Source organism: Dermochelys coriacea, chromosome 18, assembly GCF_009764565.3.
Source record: "Dermochelys coriacea isolate rDerCor1 chromosome 18, rDerCor1.pri.v4, whole genome shotgun sequence".
In the NCBI taxonomy this organism is placed as follows: domain Eukaryota; kingdom Metazoa; phylum Chordata; order Testudines; family Dermochelyidae; genus Dermochelys; species Dermochelys coriacea.
In genome coordinates this window covers 12,471,630-12,489,785 of record NC_050085.1, presented here as the reverse complement: position 1 = coordinate 12,489,785, position 18,156 = coordinate 12,471,630, and the positions used below count along the sequence as shown (strand labels likewise).

The 18,156-nt window shown below is 39.8% G+C and overlaps 1 protein-coding gene across 19 annotated transcripts in view; it reads left to right on the top strand.

Annotated features, from left to right (window-relative positions):
- Positions 1 to 18,156, top strand: part of KIF1B (kinesin family member 1B) — a 147,387-nt gene that overhangs the window by 71,014 nt on the left and 58,217 nt on the right. For 17 of the 19 annotated variants that reach the window (XM_038376612.2, XM_038376609.2, XM_043499963.1 and 14 more), the window contains 5 exons: positions 2,848 to 2,927; positions 3,900 to 4,006; positions 5,383 to 5,466; positions 7,092 to 7,272; positions 8,440 to 8,512. In XM_038376612.2, the coding sequence (XP_038232540.1) occupies positions 2,848 to 2,927; positions 3,900 to 4,006; positions 5,383 to 5,466; positions 7,092 to 7,272; positions 8,440 to 8,512 (525 nt within the window). Of the gene's footprint in view, positions 1 to 2,847; positions 2,928 to 3,899; positions 4,007 to 5,382; positions 5,467 to 7,091; positions 7,273 to 8,439; positions 8,513 to 12,818; positions 17,821 to 18,156 lie in introns of those variants that run through there. The other 2 variants (XM_043499970.1, XM_038376613.2) reach the window with 1 other exon arrangement.

Genomic DNA, 18,156 nt, shown 5'->3' with positions numbered 1-18,156 from the left:
CAGCATTGTGGGACTAGAGCTACTTCAAGTCGGACAAAGGGATTTGTGTTTCAAAGTGGGGAAAGTCCAAAAAACCCAAGGGCTACTTAGAACAGTGGTTCTCAAACTGTTGCATTGGTGACCCCTTTCACACAGCAAACCTCTGAGTGCGATCCCCCGTATAAATTAAAAACACTTTTTTTGTTTGTTTTTTTTTTTGTTTTTGTTTTTATGTTTAACACTATGATAAATACTGGAGGCAAAACATGGTTTGGGACTGATGGCTCATGACCCTCCCCACCCATAATTGAGAACCCGAATTTAGAAGATTTGCCACATGAAGGCAAACAAGCCATAGAGAGGGCAAAAGACTGCACATTCAAAATGGAGTTTGCAGCCACACACACACACACACACACACACACACACACACACACACACACACACACAGAGTTCATAATCTCATATACAATTCATAAATTGTACAGACATATTCCTGAATTATCTCACTTACTCCTCTCTGATCTGTTGCTGGTTGGTATGTTTTTTTTTTTGTTTGTTTTGATGCTCAGCCTATCTGCTCTCCTATTGACTTTTCTTAACTTTATTCTCTAACCCGCATGGTGCCTTGCCCTTGGCTAGATTTTCACACCAAGGCCACAGGACTTGTTTGATTCTGGTGGGACGTTTTCACCAAAGAAGGTTTGTTTTAATCAGTTCAGATTTTTGTGAAGCTCTAAACTGAGCTCTCTAGCTGCCAGTAGCAGGAAGTGTCAATAGGTTAGAATTTTTCAGATCTAATATCTAGAAAACAGACGCAAAAAGAGTATCTCCTTTATGAAAAATTTATACAAATAATTCTAATATGTTAGGTACTATAAAACAAAAATAATACATCATGCCAACTTTGTATTTCTTTCTTTGCATGAGCATGCAGCTTTCACCCTAATGTGTACTCCGATCATTTATTTTGTCATAAAGAAATCCTGGATTTCTGAGTGCAGTAAAACTTTTTCAGTGTATGAATATTTATTTAATAGTAAGTGCTGTCATTACACTTCACCTTTATTTCCATTTATCATTTTCATAAATAACCCCCATTCAAAGTGAATTAGTAAATTGGTATGTGGGTACTTACATGATTTCAAGAAGGTCACTTTCTGCACTGAACTGACCTCCCATATTTGTTCAGCTAACTCCCCAAAATACAGAAGCCCAGGGACCGTTTATTGTTGGATGACATAGCTGCCTGGTTTCAGAGTAGCAGCCGTGTTAGTCTGTATTTGCAAAAAGAAAAGGAGTACTTGTGGCACCTCAGAGACTAACTGCATCCGATGAAGTGAGCTGTAGCTCACAAAAGCTTTCCTCTGTTTTTTCCACCAAATGCATCCGATGAAGTGAGCTGTAGCTCACGAAAGCTTATGCTCTAATAAATTTGTTAGTCTCTAAGGTGCCACAAGTACTCCTTTTCTTTTTGCGAATACAGACTAACACGGCTGCTACTCTGAAACCTGTCAAATAAATTTGTTAGTCTCTAAGGTGCCACAAGTACTCCTTTTCTTATAGCTGCCTGGGCATTTTTTACTTTTAGACATGAGAAAGGATTTTTTTCTCTGAAATGGTTTGACTGAATCTGTAGTCTATAATCCCATTTGGTGCAAACAGTGAGCCAAACACGATTCCTTTCAGACATGGTGCTCAGTCCACACTTGACCATGGACAGTATGAATTCCTTGTTTGTGTTGCAGAATACTTTTCTCAGTGGTGGCTAATGGAAGCAGTTTTAATTTGACAAGGCCTGTCCCATGGGGAGGCACATGGGAGCAAACATTGCAGGGGCTATAGTTCCCATTGCTAGTGCACGGGTGCCATGTAAATAGTATACTTTAATTTCTAGGTGAAGGTTATTGCTTTGTCTCTCAGATAGCATGCACCAGCTCAGCTGTCTTGTCTCGTATGTAAATATCCTTTGAGCTTCCATGAATTGTATGCTACTACATATCTAATGAGTAAACTCCTTTTGGAGTTACTATAAACTGATGGAGCTAAACATTCCTAAGGGAATGATCCAAACAGATCTGCTCAGTTGTAGGTTACAAGAAACTGGCTTGTGAATATTTTCATTGTCCTTTGGTCTGATTCTTTGCTGTCTGGTTGACCCTTGTTTCTTACCCTTCTTTTGTGTTCTTTAAACTGTGATTTGCTGCTATCTCATTGGCCAGATTTTCACACGAAGGCCATGTGACTTGTTTGCTGATTCCAGTGGGGTGTTTTCACCGAAGAAGGTTGGTTTAATAATTGTAGAGACTACGTTGAGTAGCACTGTAGGTGAAGAGATTCTTAGCTGCTTGTATGAGGAAGTATCAGTAGTTTAGATATCCTTTCCAGGTTTAGAAGCTCTGGAGATGGAGTATAAGGAGGGTCTGTTCTTTATATTAAAACAAAAACAAAACAACCCCCCCTTCCCCCCCAAATTCCACAAGAGTCTAGATTTTCACACCAAAGCATATGGAAGAATGCTGCTGTTGAACTTTCCCTTCCTCTCACCTTTATCAAAACTTGCTGAGACAGGGAATCCGTAATTCTTCAGTATAAAATATTTTCTTCCCTGCATTCTTTACATACTTTAGAATATTAGCCAACTGGAGCTGTGATTTTACTGGCTGATACTTGTCCCCTGTCCTGAGATGGGTCTCTGCCTGTGTGAAAAAGTTTTCATTTCATTTACAAATGCAGGTTTTTTTGGAAAAATCTGGAGTTTCACTGATGTATGTGATGAAGCGGTTGGGTTCCTTTACAGTCTCCACAGCAGGCAGAGCCGTTGAAGGTACTCAGCTCTCAATTAACATGTTGTGTATTTTGTTGCAGACACCTCATCTTGTGAACCTTAATGAAGATCCACTCATGTCAGAATGTCTGCTTTACTATATCAAAGATGGCATCACTAGGTGAGATTTGGCTCTATTACACTTAAGAGACTTCTTGTTAAAGGCAGATCAGTTTAAATTACTCTTCTCTTTTGAACTGGTTTACTTGCTGTTGCAAATAAGAGCTAAGATTACCATAAATTACAGATTAGAGAAATATGTTTTGTTTAGTTTATACTTTAATAGTACAGTGTATTGTCACTCAGCTTCCCTAGATGTTTTCCACTGGGTCTTTCACAGAGCAACAAGAAAGAGAAACCGCTTTGAAAATATAGAAAATACTGAAAATACAGTGTAATTTATAGTAAAACTGCATAAAATGGGGGACTTGGGTAAGTGGAGTACTCAAAACTGCTCAGCTCTGTAAAGACAGTTAGATTTCTAGTGTCGCCTTAAATTAAACTGAAAATAGTTCTCTATTCTTGTTTTTCCACACTTTCCCCCTTTTTAAGCACAACACCTAAACCCAGATATGTTGTTTTCTTGAATAGCAGTGTAGACACACACTTGACATCAGTCCTTGTTCATGTGCGCAGGATTAAATTTAGTTGCTGGATTTGGAGTTGAGAAGGCATTTTTTTCCATAGTGTATTGGCAGGAGAGCTGGGAGAAGAAGAGAAGGAGGGGTTGATCTTTGTCTAGAACACAGAGTAGTGTTCAGCTGCTAGGTGGGCATAGTCCTCCTGGAATAGATGGAGAGTAATACAAAATTAAAGTATGCCATTATATAGATCCTCTTCCCTGCACAGTGCTCCTCCACACCTTGCCTTCCCACCCCCCAAAAAATGTGCATCATCTGGTGAACCATTCAAAAGCCAATGTTAAGCATAATATCCTGCTGGCACAGGGGTGCATTGTCTCAACTCTTAAAAGGTAAGGGATAATAGTCTGTAGTATTTTATTCCCACAATAGCCAGAGAAATGTATCTGCTGTATGGGCTATAAAGTAGACAATGTTTGAGTTGTGACTGAAATGCTGTCTGTTGGGTGCAGGGTTGGACAGGCAGATGCTGAACGGCGACAAGACATTGTGCTGAGTGGGGCTCACATTAAAGAGGAACACTGTCTCTTCCGAAGTGAAAGGAACCACAATGGTGATGGTGAGATGGCACTTACAATTCCTACATGTAAATGCAGGAGTAAGCGCTGCTTTCTCCATGAAAGTGGTCTTCAGCACTGGATAGTTTTTGAGTCTTTCAAAAAACAGATCTGTGTACTAGCAGCTGTGGTCCGAAATGTGTGTTTGAAGTGTGGAGGGGAGAAGAGCTGAGAGGCTAGATGGGATCTGAATAGCCCTTGTGCATCAGATCAGTGAAGTTATTTTCTCTGTGGGTTTGATGAGACTTAGTTATTGGAGGTAAATCTATAACTATAGTAATGCAGTACTAAGATTTTACATTTCTGTATTGCATCCTTTGGCTCAGATGCTGGCCCAAAGCAGGAGTGCTACCATTCATATCCAGTCTTGATCCTTTGTGCTGTGACCAGGTGGAATGGGTAGTACAGTTTAGACAATTCTTTGGATGAAACTGTAAATGGTGTTTCCTTTTGTTCTGCTCTGGGTGTCTGGGTTGCCTCTTGAAAAAAGTGGAACTGAACCCATGATGGGGGTAGTCGGAGGATAACAGTGGGAGTTCACTTAAAACCTGAGTTTTAATCCTGGCTTTGACCGAATCCCCCAGTGGCCTGAGACAAATCGCTTACCCCTCTGCTTTAGTCCCCTCACCTATAATACAGGGATAATACTTGCTTATCTTGGGTATTGAGGATTTAGTGTTTATAAGGGGTGGTTTAGTTATTGCTATAGAAGTATTTAATTTTTTGGCAACTCTGGAGTCTTAGCCAATGTTCCCTCTAGCTGCCTGTGGTGTTACTGAGGCAGATATAATCTAATCATGAGATGCTGAGCCCCTGTGAGTCCCAGTTATTTCAGTAGGAACAGTGTGCTTAGTACATCTCGGGATCAGGCCCATAATGCTTGTCACATCTGCCTACAATAATTACAGTGCTGAAATCCATTACAAAGAAATGAAAGGGCTGATGTGTGAAATGTACTAAGTTCATTATTCAAACCTTATAACAAGGCATCTGTGTGACTGACCAAGGTTTAGGCAGTGCAAATATCTAGGATGACAGCACAGTCATTACACCATGAAAAAACGAGGAGAAAAAACAAAACAACCCTAGCAAATGAGTTAGATGGATACCTGTACTACCTGGGTGGTCAAATACTGGCTGAATAACTGCACCACTTTGTCATGTGCTACTATCCATTTCTAACCGGGATGTGATATCAAAGAATAACCTCCCTGGAATCTTTGTGGAAGAAGTAGGCAGCAGTGCATTGTCTGCTTATATGCAATGTGTTGGTAGGCAGGGGATGTGAAGATCTCTGGGCTTTCTGCATTTTCTCTCTATGGAACACTCACTAAATAAACTGAGTTCTGTGGCATTAATACTGTTGTGTTTCTTCTAGTTATTGTTACTCTGGAGCCTTGTGAACGGTCGGAAACGTATGTCAATGGCAAGAGGGTTGTGCAGCCTGTGCAATTGCGCTCGGGTAAGAGACTTCTGAAGTTTCACTTTTTTTGACAGATTGTTCCTCAGGAATTTTCCATAGAGGATATTTCTTGTGGGATTAGTGAGGAAAATTGGATGCTCCTAAGATAAGGGATGTATTCTTTTTTGTAGTGGAGGTACCATATAGGAGTTAACCTCATTTATCTCCATTAGTGACTGTTCCTGCTTTTCTTATTATCTCAGGCTCTTCACATTGCAGCAAATGAAAGCCGGATTTAAATGTTCACTGCAACACAGGACGCTCTCTGCTTGCGTCTCTCTCCCTACTTACTCTGATATTCATTCAGTATGTACTTAGCCAAGATTGCTGCCCTTGGCAGTTGCGATGTGAGAGAGCAGACTGCCAGCTGCTGATGGAAAATCCCTAGCTTCTCTGGCAGAGCTAAGATGTGACCCCATGCAGGAGCACAACAGCGTGTCCTTCTTTTTTTAACTCTGTGTACTCAGTAACCTGGTTAGATCTCCACATGTCCCTCATGTTTCAGGGGCCAAGGAGAGCATATGTTCTTCTAGTCCTGAAATGCAATCTAGTGCAATGGAGTCTGGACTGTAAGTGGATGCTTGCAAGGAATTAAGTGCATCAACTTCAGCAGAATGCTGGATGTGGGGATGGAAGTTGGTTTCCAGTTTTTTTTTTCTCTCTCTCTCTCTCCCTCCCCCCAACCATTCCACACTCTTAAAAAAATGCTGGTGGAAGCTGGGCATGTCCTGCAGAGGGGGAACTGCTACTCATGTTCTCTTACAAGCTATCTTAAAAAATAGCTTTCTATACATCTCTTTTCAGTGCTTATTGCTTGACAATTACATCACTAAAACTATTGATTAAAAATCATTAACCTCTTTAGAAGGCAGTTGTTTTACTAGTAGGTTCACAGTGACGGTCTTGATTGCTCTGGAGGTTCATTTATGTTGCATGGAGAGAGCAGAAGTATTTTATCAATTATATTAGGCACTTGTTTTAAATTTCCTGTACATCTGATTCCAGTAGCACTTAGATGCAATTCTTACCTTACCACTTAACTGTGGCTCTTACTTGCACTATGGAGAATGAAGTAGTAAATGCCTCCCCAGAAATTCCACGAATTAGGACTTGAGTAGAAACTTAAGTGACATATTGGGCCGATCTCTACTAAAAAATGTAAAGCATCCATTCTTCAGATGGTTGAGGTTAGATTATCTAAACCAGAAATGTTTGTAGGGTGGCTCTTGCCCATGATTTCCGCACCTCTTTTAAAAAATTAGTTGACTAGCTGACTTGTTGCAGCTATCAATCCATCAGCAAGACATTCTTTATTTTGTGGTACGTTTCTGCAGGGGTTTAAATCTGGCGCTATAGACAAGTTTTCTTATGTGAGCGTTTTCTGGGGCAGGCAATGGGATATACAGTTTAACCTCCTCTGCGCTAAGTAGGGTGTTGCTTTTGTCCATTTGGCCACCTACTATTAAATGTTTAAATATTGTCCAAATTCTCATTGGGCAATCCTGTCTTCTGTTGCTCAGGTTACCTAAACAGCTTAGAGTAAACTTCACTGGATACTAAACTTCATCTCTTACTGGTTCTAGTGTTAAGCTGAAGAGTTAACTTTTTTTTTGTTACTGTTTTAGGAAATCGTATCATCATGGGTAAAAATCACGTTTTCCGATTCAACCATCCTGAGCAAGCACGAGCAGAGAGGGAGAAGACTCCATCAGCTGAAACTCCCTCTGAACCAGTAGACTGGACATTTGCTCAGAGAGAACTCTTGGAGAAACAGGGCATTGATATGAAGCAGGAGATGGAGAAGAGGTAAGTGGACTAAACTAACTCAGTTATTTTACTTGGCATGTCTGATGTATTTTGTTAGACCTGTTTAGGGTTGCGTCACCTCTTACATCAGTCTGAAGTTAAATAAATGCCTGCTTTTCTCTAGGAAAGGCTGGTTAATTCCTACCTCCCGTGAAATGAGGGCACCAGAGCCAGACTTTGCCCCCCACTTCAAAAAAAAAAAAAAAAAAAATCCAGACAAAGCTAGATTAACACAAACATACTCCTATTTTGTACTGTAGAGTGTCTCTGAGAGAGTTGCCCATATTTTTTTGTGATCTAAAGCTGGATCTGCCAAGGGGGCCCTCTGCTCCCAAAGTGGAGAAGATCAGGCTACTTGCTCATATTTGTCCCTATCTCTTTATTTTAGGAATCTACTTCTTTAAAATTCCACTTATACCCCCTAAGCTATCAAATTTATGGCCAATGCAGGTAGTATAGGGGGAGCAATTGGATGGTCTCTTGACACATCTGTTCTTAAACTGACAAAGAAGGAATGCTGGAAAATTATGCCATCTGGGACTTCCCTGAGTTTTTGTCTCCAGAAGACTGTCTGCATATAAGGGTTAAGAGGACCAGAAATCATTCAGATATGGTGCTTCAGTATGGTGCTTTGTTGACTGAGACTTCTCCTTGCTTTGTATTTGGAAGAAACTAAACCCCTGGGTTGCTAATAAATCAAACTATTAAATATACAAACTAGCAATAGTACTTGTGACTTCTCACACACAGTAAGAATTACACTTTGCAGCCTTAATTGTATGCTGTGACATGTCGTCTAATTGTATGTAATCCTTTATTTTAGTTCAGTTACAGAATTGATGTTTTCATGCTTGTGGACCATTTGCTTAAATAAGGCTTTTTGTACGCTTCGGAGAGTACAGTCACTAATATAGGCAGTAGTGGAACAGAATAGGTCAAATTCTTGGTCGCACAGATCTAGGGTAATTTTCATTCCAAGTGAACTGAGAAGTGTCTAGTTTGAAGGAGGCAAGAAGTATAGTACCTTTCATGCTAGGGTATTGACACTCACATGTACACCCCAGACTTGCCCATGTCTCTGTTACTTAACAGAGTCTGTGCACAGAGACTAACACAAATAATGGTTTACATGGCTGCTTCTCCTTCCCTTGTGATTTTTCTCTCCAGGTTACAAGAAATGGAGATTTTGTACAAGAAGGAGAAAGAGGAAGCAGATCTCTTGTTGGAGCAACAGAGGCTGGTAGGTGTCAATTCTTCTGGTTGCTTGTATTGTTGGCAAAGGTTAACTGCTGCCTTTATTTACCCTAAAGTCCAGGAAACTTGCTTGGGCTGTCTGCATAAAGCACAATTCTCTCCCTTACCCCTCCCCCCCTTACACTATCTACAGTAGTGAAAATTAGAGTGGCTAAATGGACACATCTCATGCTTTACTCTTATTAATGTGGAGATTATATTTACCCACCTGTGGGCACTAAGCAGTGCTTGGGAGGGCTGGTCAAGTTTGCTGAATTGTAACTTGGGTCAACAGGAGGATGTTTCTTCATTGTCATTGCTTTGAAGTTACTTTTCTATAGTTTGATTAGTTGTTGTGAATGTTGGAACTCTGAATGTTTGTCTTGGATCACCAGGAAGTACTAATTTTGTGCTACCAAAACACTTAGACTATGTTCATGTGCTAGGTTTTACAAATTATGTCTGAAAATGTTGCTGCACTGTGCATGTTTTAACCCTGCTCCCTCCTTCTGCATGGAGTCTGAATCCCTTGCAAGGGTCTTCATGGCATAATACTGATTGAGGGCAGGTGTGTTGAAAAGAAGTTTTAATTCTTCCAAACCCATGGGGAAAAAACACCACCTATATAGCTAGGAAGTCCAATAAATAGTCCTGTTTCAACTTGAGTGTTCATTGTGTAGTAATTGGGGGCAGGAATTCCTTGCTTATACAGTCAGATATGTTCTAATGGAACATAGCTTTTAAAATGCAATACAGATACATACAGAATCCAGGCCTCCTGTCAACCAGAAGAGCAAGTGTGAGCCCAGCAATCAAGTCTGATCTTCCTGAGTAACACTGGGTCAATTATATCTGCTCTTTATTATTTTGGTTAGCCACAGGACAACGTTAACCTTGGTGAAAAGAACTTTAGGGGTTGCAGTTTGTTGTTAAGAAGAGTCTGAGATCCTGGGAGACCCTAGAAGCTCTGGAAGAGTTGAATGAATTTCTGGATTTGTCACAAGGCTCTTTCCCCAAAGCAGAGAGAGGAGCTAGGACTCCTGTGGCATCCATTCCTTGCTAGACAAGCTGTGTGAGAGTTAACATTATTTTTCATTAACTACAATATCAAGTGGCCTTAACTCCCACCCAGAGTTATTCTTCAAAAGGGATAACTTTGAGAATGGAGAGGCACAACTGCAAATTGAGCCAGAACACAGTTTGATGGGACTAGTCACTAGTGTTTGATCTTGGCGACTTTGTATTGAAAGTAAAACTAGGAAGGAGTGAATTGAATGCATGAGATAAGGAAATAGTCTAGGTAAAGAGTAGCCATTGGGTGTTTGCTTGGAGCCACAGGAGATGAGAAGTGGTGTTCCCTCCTTAAAACTTAGCTTAGGAAGAGGTGGATATAGCTTCAAGATGGGGCAGCATTTTATCCCTGAAAAGCACATGTGTAGTTAACAAATTGTGTGAAATAGACATGCCAAAACTGTTTAAATTATTTTGAGGCCTGTTTAAAACAAGGCTGCATTTGTAAAAGTTCTGTAAAGCAGGGTTCATTTCCCTGTTCTGTGTATATTCCTATGGAAAAATAGTTAATACTGTAATAAAAGTAATTTCTATAAACTCAGTTTATTTTTGTTTATCTTAAGGGGGCAAGGTTGGAAGATGTCATTCTAAATTATCAGTGATGAGATTATTTAAAAATTGTTTACCTAAGGCTGAGAAATTATAATAAATCAGATCACTGGTCTATCTGAACAGTATGCAGCTTTTGGCAATGGCCAATACCCAGTGCTTCAGAAATGCCCACACAGTGCATTGGCCATTTCTGCAGTATTGTATGTGGGGTTGGGGGCGTGGATAAGGTAAATACCTTCCTGACCCTTAAAAACAATTGGTTAATGTTCTAAAGCATGGGCACTGATTAACTTCAGCTTCTGTAACTGGCAAATGTTTATGATGGTTACGGTATCATCCAACCACAGTATCAGACTTTGTGACCTACTGCCATAGTGAATTCAACATTTGGTAATTGTGAAATGGTATTTTTTTCTGTTTGTTCTTAACTTAACAGCAGCAAGGGTCTCCCAATCAAGATTAGTATCAACAATTTATTTTGTGGCAGGCTTAGATGTCAACCAGGTTGGGCTCCTGTTGTGATAGAAGCTTCACAAACGTATAGTAAATTACAATTCCTGACCCCAAATGTTATAACTGTATATTTGGATGTCTTGCTGGCATGACCAGGGGGCGAGGCGTGCCAGACTTCCTTTCAAATTTGGAGTGAAAATGAATATGTACTTCTCAGATAATCTCCACATCTGACTTGCTGCCCCTAGGTGGCCATTCCCACGAAGCGGCCACTGGGAATTTTGACATTGGTAGCGGTGCCAAATGGATTAGAGTTAATTTTTGAGTTCATGTAGGAGAATGACCACATAGTGTGTCATTTTGTGCTATTATTAAATGTATGAGTAATATTGGTGACATCAAGAGTGATGAATGACTTTTTCTTTCTGGATAAAGCCTTGAACTCATATAGCCTGTACAGTGTGCAGTGTCTTTCTGTTGGGTGTCTTCCATTTCCACTGCACGATGCAGTATGGTAGTAACACTACTTTTTGAGGCTCCAGATTTTGCCTGCCATAAACTCATAATGAGTTATTGTCAGATTCTAATTTTTTTTTTTTTTTTTTTAAAGAATTCACCATTATTTTACTGATATTTTCTGGCCTAAACGGAGAACATGGTTTAAATGATTTTTATTACAAATCTTAAGATAATATAAGGTCACAAGCAGTACACATAATGTTAATAAGAAAAAAGTTTTTGACCCTAGAGAACAAAACTTTCTCTAATATCCATCTCATCATTCCCAGAAGCAGAATATATTGTATTGCGTATACCCTGCTCTTTATTGCTCAACTATTCCCAGTAGGGTCTTTTAAATTGTCTGTCAATCAGTGATTTAGAACCAGAAATGCGTATTTCCCTAGCATGTAATTGACGGTTATTGTTCTTGATTTTTCATGTATTCTGTAATTCTTTTGTCTGAAAAACTTGCGAGTTGCAGTTACTTCAACAGAGATTGACTCTTGCAGTCTTTTGAAGGAGATACAAGCTCTAGAGAATCAGATTAACAACCAGAAATGGACAATATATTGAAGAGTGATCTCAAAGTTTAAAAAACCCACCTTTTTAAAAATAGGCTGATTTAATTCTAGGTTGCAGTTATAAGTGATGAATACACTTAGTTTTTGGTGCATTTATCTCTCAAATAACCATTCATAGTTTATAGAAACCTGAAGAGTTTCTCAATAAAATGATTTCATAAGAGTGACCTCTTCAGAAATCCTGCTGGAAAACTTGGAACAATGAAGCAAATCAAGTGCAACCCTTAGCAAACGTATGGCAGCTGCAGGTGCAAATTAGTTAAATGTTTACTAAGGTTTGAGAAGATGGGAAGAAAACTGGGTATCGAATAGCATTTTTATTGGTTAAATCAATTTTTAAAAGTTACTACAACATTCTTCTGATGCTGACTCTTCAGACATTCAAGCCTGTCAATATTTTTAAAATACACAGCAAGGTGGCAAATGGAAAAACCCTTTGGGACTCTGATTCTTGATATCCCACTAGCTTGTAACAAGTCTTCCTTGGATTATGAAACGTCTTCACCTGTCATAGTAGCACTTATAGTACTTTTAACATCGACCCTATTGGCTGCTTCTGTTTTTATTATTTCTTATCCTCTTAACACTTCTCTGGCTGCTCTTGTAGTAAAGTGGATTCTAAACTCAAGCATCCCAGCACCATATACAACATTACTAACCAGTGTTAACCCGACTTACTCTGGCTGCTCATCCCATCATTCTACGATGGCTGTTGTGTTCACTCACTGGGGGAGGATTTTCTGAAAGAAGCAACATCAGTAACCAAGGCACATGTGTGTGGCATGGAATTGCATGTCTTCGTAACATATGTGGGGTGCAGTTTACACCTTGTTTTTTGCGCAGGGACTTCAGTTCTGTTTAAAGACTTTGGAGGGGGGCTGGGAGGGGATGAACTTAGGTTAGAGGTAGTATTTTTAAGTTAGATTTAAATGTAAATTTTAGTAGACTGGAGAACTTATATTTTCAAGAAAGGGAGGCTGACAGAAATGTTAATGTCCTTACACTCAGTCGTGAGAGACATCCATATGATTTGTTCTGTTTAGTTTTTATTTGTTTTAGTTTTCTTTGCCTGTTTTTATTTAGTTTTTCCATTTTTTTTTTCAATTTTAATTTTGGTTGTTTTGGGGCCACTTCTTGATTTTTGTTTTTCCAAAGGATGCAGACTCTGATAGTGGGGATGATTCGGACAAGAGATCGTGTGAGGAGAGCTGGAGACTGATCACCTCCCTGAGAGAGAAGCTGCCCCCCAGCAAGCTGCAGACCATTGTAAAAAAGTGTGGTCTCCCCAGCAGTGGGAAGAAGCGAGAGCCTATTAAAATGTACCAGATACCACAACGCCGGCGTCTTAGCAAAGACTCAAAATGGGTCACCATCTCAGACTTAAAGATACAGGCTGTGAAGGAGATCTGCTATGAGGTAGCCCTTAATGACTTCAGGCACACTAGGCAGGAGATTGAGGCACTGGCCATTGTTAAAATGAAAGAGCTTTGTGCCATGTACGGAAAGAAAGATCCCAATGAGCGTGACTCGTGGCGAGCTGTTGCCCGGGATGTCTGGGATACTGTGGGAGTTGGAGATGAGAGGATTGAAGATGTCATGGCCAGTGGGAAGGGAGTAACTGATGTGGATGACCTCAAGGTACATATAGACAAATTGGAAGATATTTTGCAGGAAGTGAAAAGGCAGAACAACATGAAGGATGAGGAAATAAAAGTTCTCCGAAATAAGATGCTAAAAATGGAGAGGGTTTTACCACTGATAGGGTCACAAGAGCTGAGAGCCCAGTCAACCACAGCTAATGCTGCTAATGTTAAAAATCCAAACTCTGTGAGAGTGGTGGATGATGACAAGAAGTATGCGAATGCTTTGAAAAAAGATGAGAATGATGAGTTTGATAAAGAGGAGCGTGTTTCCCAATTAATGGAAGATGACCCAGCCTTCAGGCGTGGGCGGTTGCACTGGATGAGGCAAGAGCAAATTCGGTTTAAGAACTTGCAACAGCAGGAAATCGCCAAACAGCTCCGTCGACAAAACATGCCTCACCGATTTATCCCACCTGAAAACCGTAAGCCCCGGTTTCCATTTAAGAGCAACCCCAAACACAGAAACTCATGGAGTCCAGGTACTCACATAATTATCACAGAGGATGAGGTTATTGAGGTCCGAATTCCAAAGGAGGAAGAGAAAGAGAACAAAGAAGAGAACAGAGAAAAAGGTGGCAGTGCTGTCTCCCAGGATCCTCGGCAACTGTGGAACCTACATGACTCACAAAGGAGTCAAGATCATATCCAGATTAACTGGCAACAGCTAAACACTCAGCCACAGCCTAGCAATCAGCAACAGACACCACCTCAGTTACGCTGGAGAAGCAATTCTCTCAACAATGGCTACCAGAAAAGCTTGCGCCATCAGACATCTGGCTCATCTGAATCACTGCACTCCCACAGTGGGCACCAGAACCCAGACCTGCAGAAGTTCCAGCAGAAACGCCACATCCACCAGCACCATCAATCCTATTGCAATCACAACAATGGAGACAATACAGAGAGCAATGCAGTTAACATCCACCCAAAACAGATTAACGGACGCAGCCGTTATGACCAGTTTGTGACACCTCCACGGATGAGACGACAATTCTCTGCACCTAACCTCAAAGCTGGCAGAGAAACTACAGTATGATTCACTGGACATGGGAGAAGGGGTCGGTGCTGGCTTATCATTCAGACGCGTTGTATTGCGACAGTTTTGACCACTATCTACCTTGGGTTTCAGTTGGCCAATTAGAACTTGAGTGACTTGATGTACAAAGCACAAGATATTGGTATTTCAACACATCCGTTTTGCTTATGAATCATGGTGCAATTTTCAAGACTTCGGAGAAATATTGTGAAAAATGTTGAGACCCCTTTATAGATTAGAAGACTGTGGAAAAGAAGGTACCCTATTAGCTCGTGTACTTTCCTTATTTTTTGTCATGGAGATTTTTCTAAAGCTGAAAATACTGTCTGGAATATATAAAGAACTGCTTCCCTCCATGTTTTTATGTAGACAATCAAAAGGGGAATCTCGTTTATAGAGTTGAATGTCTCTTGTGACCTTTTGGTTAGAAATGAAGAAACCGATCATTTGTATTGTAAGCTTAGCTCTGGCTCTTCAATTCAATTCAGTTTTCACCTCCTAACCCATGTTTTTAAATAATTATTGATAAACCAAAAGCTGTCAGCTGGCAAGACAATATGTGGCTTTTTGTAGATGTGCTGTCTCCTTTACACAAACTTGAGAGCTACTTGGACACTTGACCCTCTCCCCTTTCTCCCCCCCCAACTCCTTAGAGAGTACTATGCCTTTTGTCCTCCTGCCTAGTTTCATCAACATCAGTATGAAATTGCCATGACTGTAGAAATCTGCTTCTAAATGGGGTTATATGGGGGACTGTGCATATGGCCAGAGCCATGTTATGGAAATAAGCTTTTTCTCATTCCCATTTTGTCTCTATTATAACGGTTTTTAGTTATAACTTACCATACTGAGATTATAGACGTGCACTGCACTTTTTTGATCTTTAATGGTGCAGTAAATGCACTGTGAGCTGATTTCTTCCACTGCAGTAGTTAGGCTTTGGGTCTCAGATGTATTACTGGTGAGGATTTAGAATACTATCGTGAATTGGAGGGGGCAGAGAAAGGAGGGCTAGAGAACTGATTCATTTTACATAATACCTCATTCTAGTGCCTTCTAGTTTCAGATTGCTCTCTTTTTCAAGTCTTTAAGGGGAAATCACATTTGTCGTCATTTACTCCCCATCTCTCAGAAAAGTACAGTTTAGATGCAGTATTTTAACTTGTACCATAAACAAAGGTACCTAACTTTACAAATGAAAACACCATAAACACTTGCAAACCCTGTGATCCTACTTCAAATCTCCCGGAACAAATGACACTAAAAATAGTGGACAAAAAAGCAGATGCTGTTTGACTAAGAAGTAGGTTTATGGGTTTTTGGAGTTTTTTATGTTGATTGGAAAGTGCTACTTTTAACTATGGGACTTGTTTCTTTGCTTTTGAAAACGTAGTCTTTTCATTAATTTTTATTTACTTAAATTGTTTTTGGACTTGAATTTTTAGGACAAATCTGAATCTTTGGAGGGAAACTTGGTTTACTGTAAGGTTTAACCTGAATGCAATTTTTAAAATGAACTTGAGTATTTATGGCTGATTTTAGTGTGGTTGGGTCACGTTCTGTGTTACATTTGTACAGTTAAAAGACTTGTGCTGTGTTGCACAAATATCCTTGACTTCACTACTTGAGGTCATTTTCCTTGTGTTTAAACATAAGCCCTACTGGTAACAGTTTTACTTTTGCATGTTTCAGCATAGCTATAGATGAGCAGAAATTGCCTCCAACTTACCTCCCCTTTATTATTTCCTGCCTACATATTTTCTTCCCTTCTGATCTATATTATTACAAAGGTGCTGGTTGTAACTCCATGGTTAAATTGCAACCAGAGACTTACTGCTTTGGTATCAGTCATTCAGGTCTCAACACTGCAGGCCGGTCACATAAATGTTTCCTGACACATTATGATCTCTGGGATTTAGGAGGTTCAATAGCGTTGCTTCCCAGATGGCTCTAAACTGATGACATGGTTAATTTTCTGTCCAAAATGGTGATGCCAATTGCATCTGTTCCATATTTCAATCTACGTGAACAATGGAAACACTGAAATCCCTGATCCTTCAAAGAAAGGAAGCCCTTGTACAAAGGCAGCACTTTTCTTTCAGCTTGAGTCAGCACTCTAATTTTTTTTTTTGGGGCTACACATAATCTTGTGCTGTTAGCTTTACTATAGAATTCTGTGTAAATAGTTTGTCCCATTCCTACTATTTGGCAATAATGAGTGATATGATTTGTCCCTCTGCCATCCTTTTCAAATGTCTTATGACCTGCTCTGTTTTGTGGCAAGCAGGGAGAGATGAAAACAATGAGTATCTGGGGAAATTCCCATGTGCCTTCATATGGAACATTCCAGCCAAGCAGAGATTATCCTGGATAGGAGCCAGGCACAAGGGAAAGACCCAACAAGTCTATTTTGTGTGTCCCCCTTCTGTTTGCGCAATATAGCAATAACCTATGCAAAACCAGCACATGGCTGAGGTATGCAAAAGGAACATGCCGCATGCAGTTTTTTTGAAATCCACTCAAGTATGTATTTTGAAATGGGATAAAATCATATACTAATTTGATTTTTAAATCCCAGACTTTAACTAAAAGTCTTGTCAATGTGTGTTGGCTTAAAATTACCTTGAAAGAAATGTTCTCCTTAGCTCTAAATATCTGATGGGGGAATGGGTTTTAAACCCATCACTCTATTACCCAAGACTGTTAGTGTTTTTTGGTGCAGCACTGAAAAAACACCCAGTTTGTTTGAATTCTGCATCAGTTACCTAGCAAATGCTGTCCACATAAATTGCTTCTTAATTTTCGTGCATGACTTGAAAAAAGCAAAATACAGTAACTGCCGAGTGGAGCCAAAATTGGGCAGGGGAAGCTGGCTTTCTTTCAAACTTTTAAAAGGCTATTACAAACCATGTAGGGTGAAACCTAAAAACTATTAAATTATCCCTTTCTATCATGCAGATGGAATTAACCAACACTAAAACAGTCAATTTCCTATACAAGTGTGAAAAAGGCTTACGTGCTAATGGAAAAATGCAGCATCCATGATGCAGGTGCCTTTTCAGGAAGTTAATTGCCAAGGGCTGATATTCTGTTTGCTTTGTTGGCAGCTGACTTGCATGCACCAGTGCCTTAGCATGAGGTTTTCTTGTCCTTAAAGAAATCTCACTGGGGACTTGGGATGGGAGGGAAATGCTTCTTATTTTTTCACTTCAGTGTCCTTTTTCAGGCTATCTGACTTAAGAAATTTGTCAAATTAGGGGGAGAGCTTTGTATAAGTGTTATGAACATATTTTCAGTATCTTTCCCCATTCATTCTTGTAAGCTGTGTGTTTTTTAAAACCCAGATACTTGCCTCTGAACCACTTTAAGAACTGCCAGATGAGAAATCCATGTTTACCCATTGTTACTCTAAAGGAGGTAGTAAGTCTCCTTCCAATGAAATTATGGGATTTTCAGATCTGTCCAGTTCACGTTTTTTTTTAAAAAAAAAGTTTGATTGTCTTGAGAGCAAATGCTTTCCTCCTGAAAAGCAGAGCTGGTTTGTATTGTAACAAGTGCTTTTTCAATAAACTATGAAATACTCTTGTAAGCGTCTGACTTATCTCTGGTATATTCAGTAGCAAAAAACTTTAGCCTTTCTGATTTATTTATTTTTTTTAAAATTTTTAACTTTTTTTTTGTCTTTGTGGTCCATTCTAGTTGAGTTCCATTTAAAATTTCTTCCTCTTTAAGTTGTTCCTCAAACTGACCCATGTAAAATTAAATTACTCTTGAGACAGATATAGCAGGGGCCCCATTTGCTTCTACCACGATG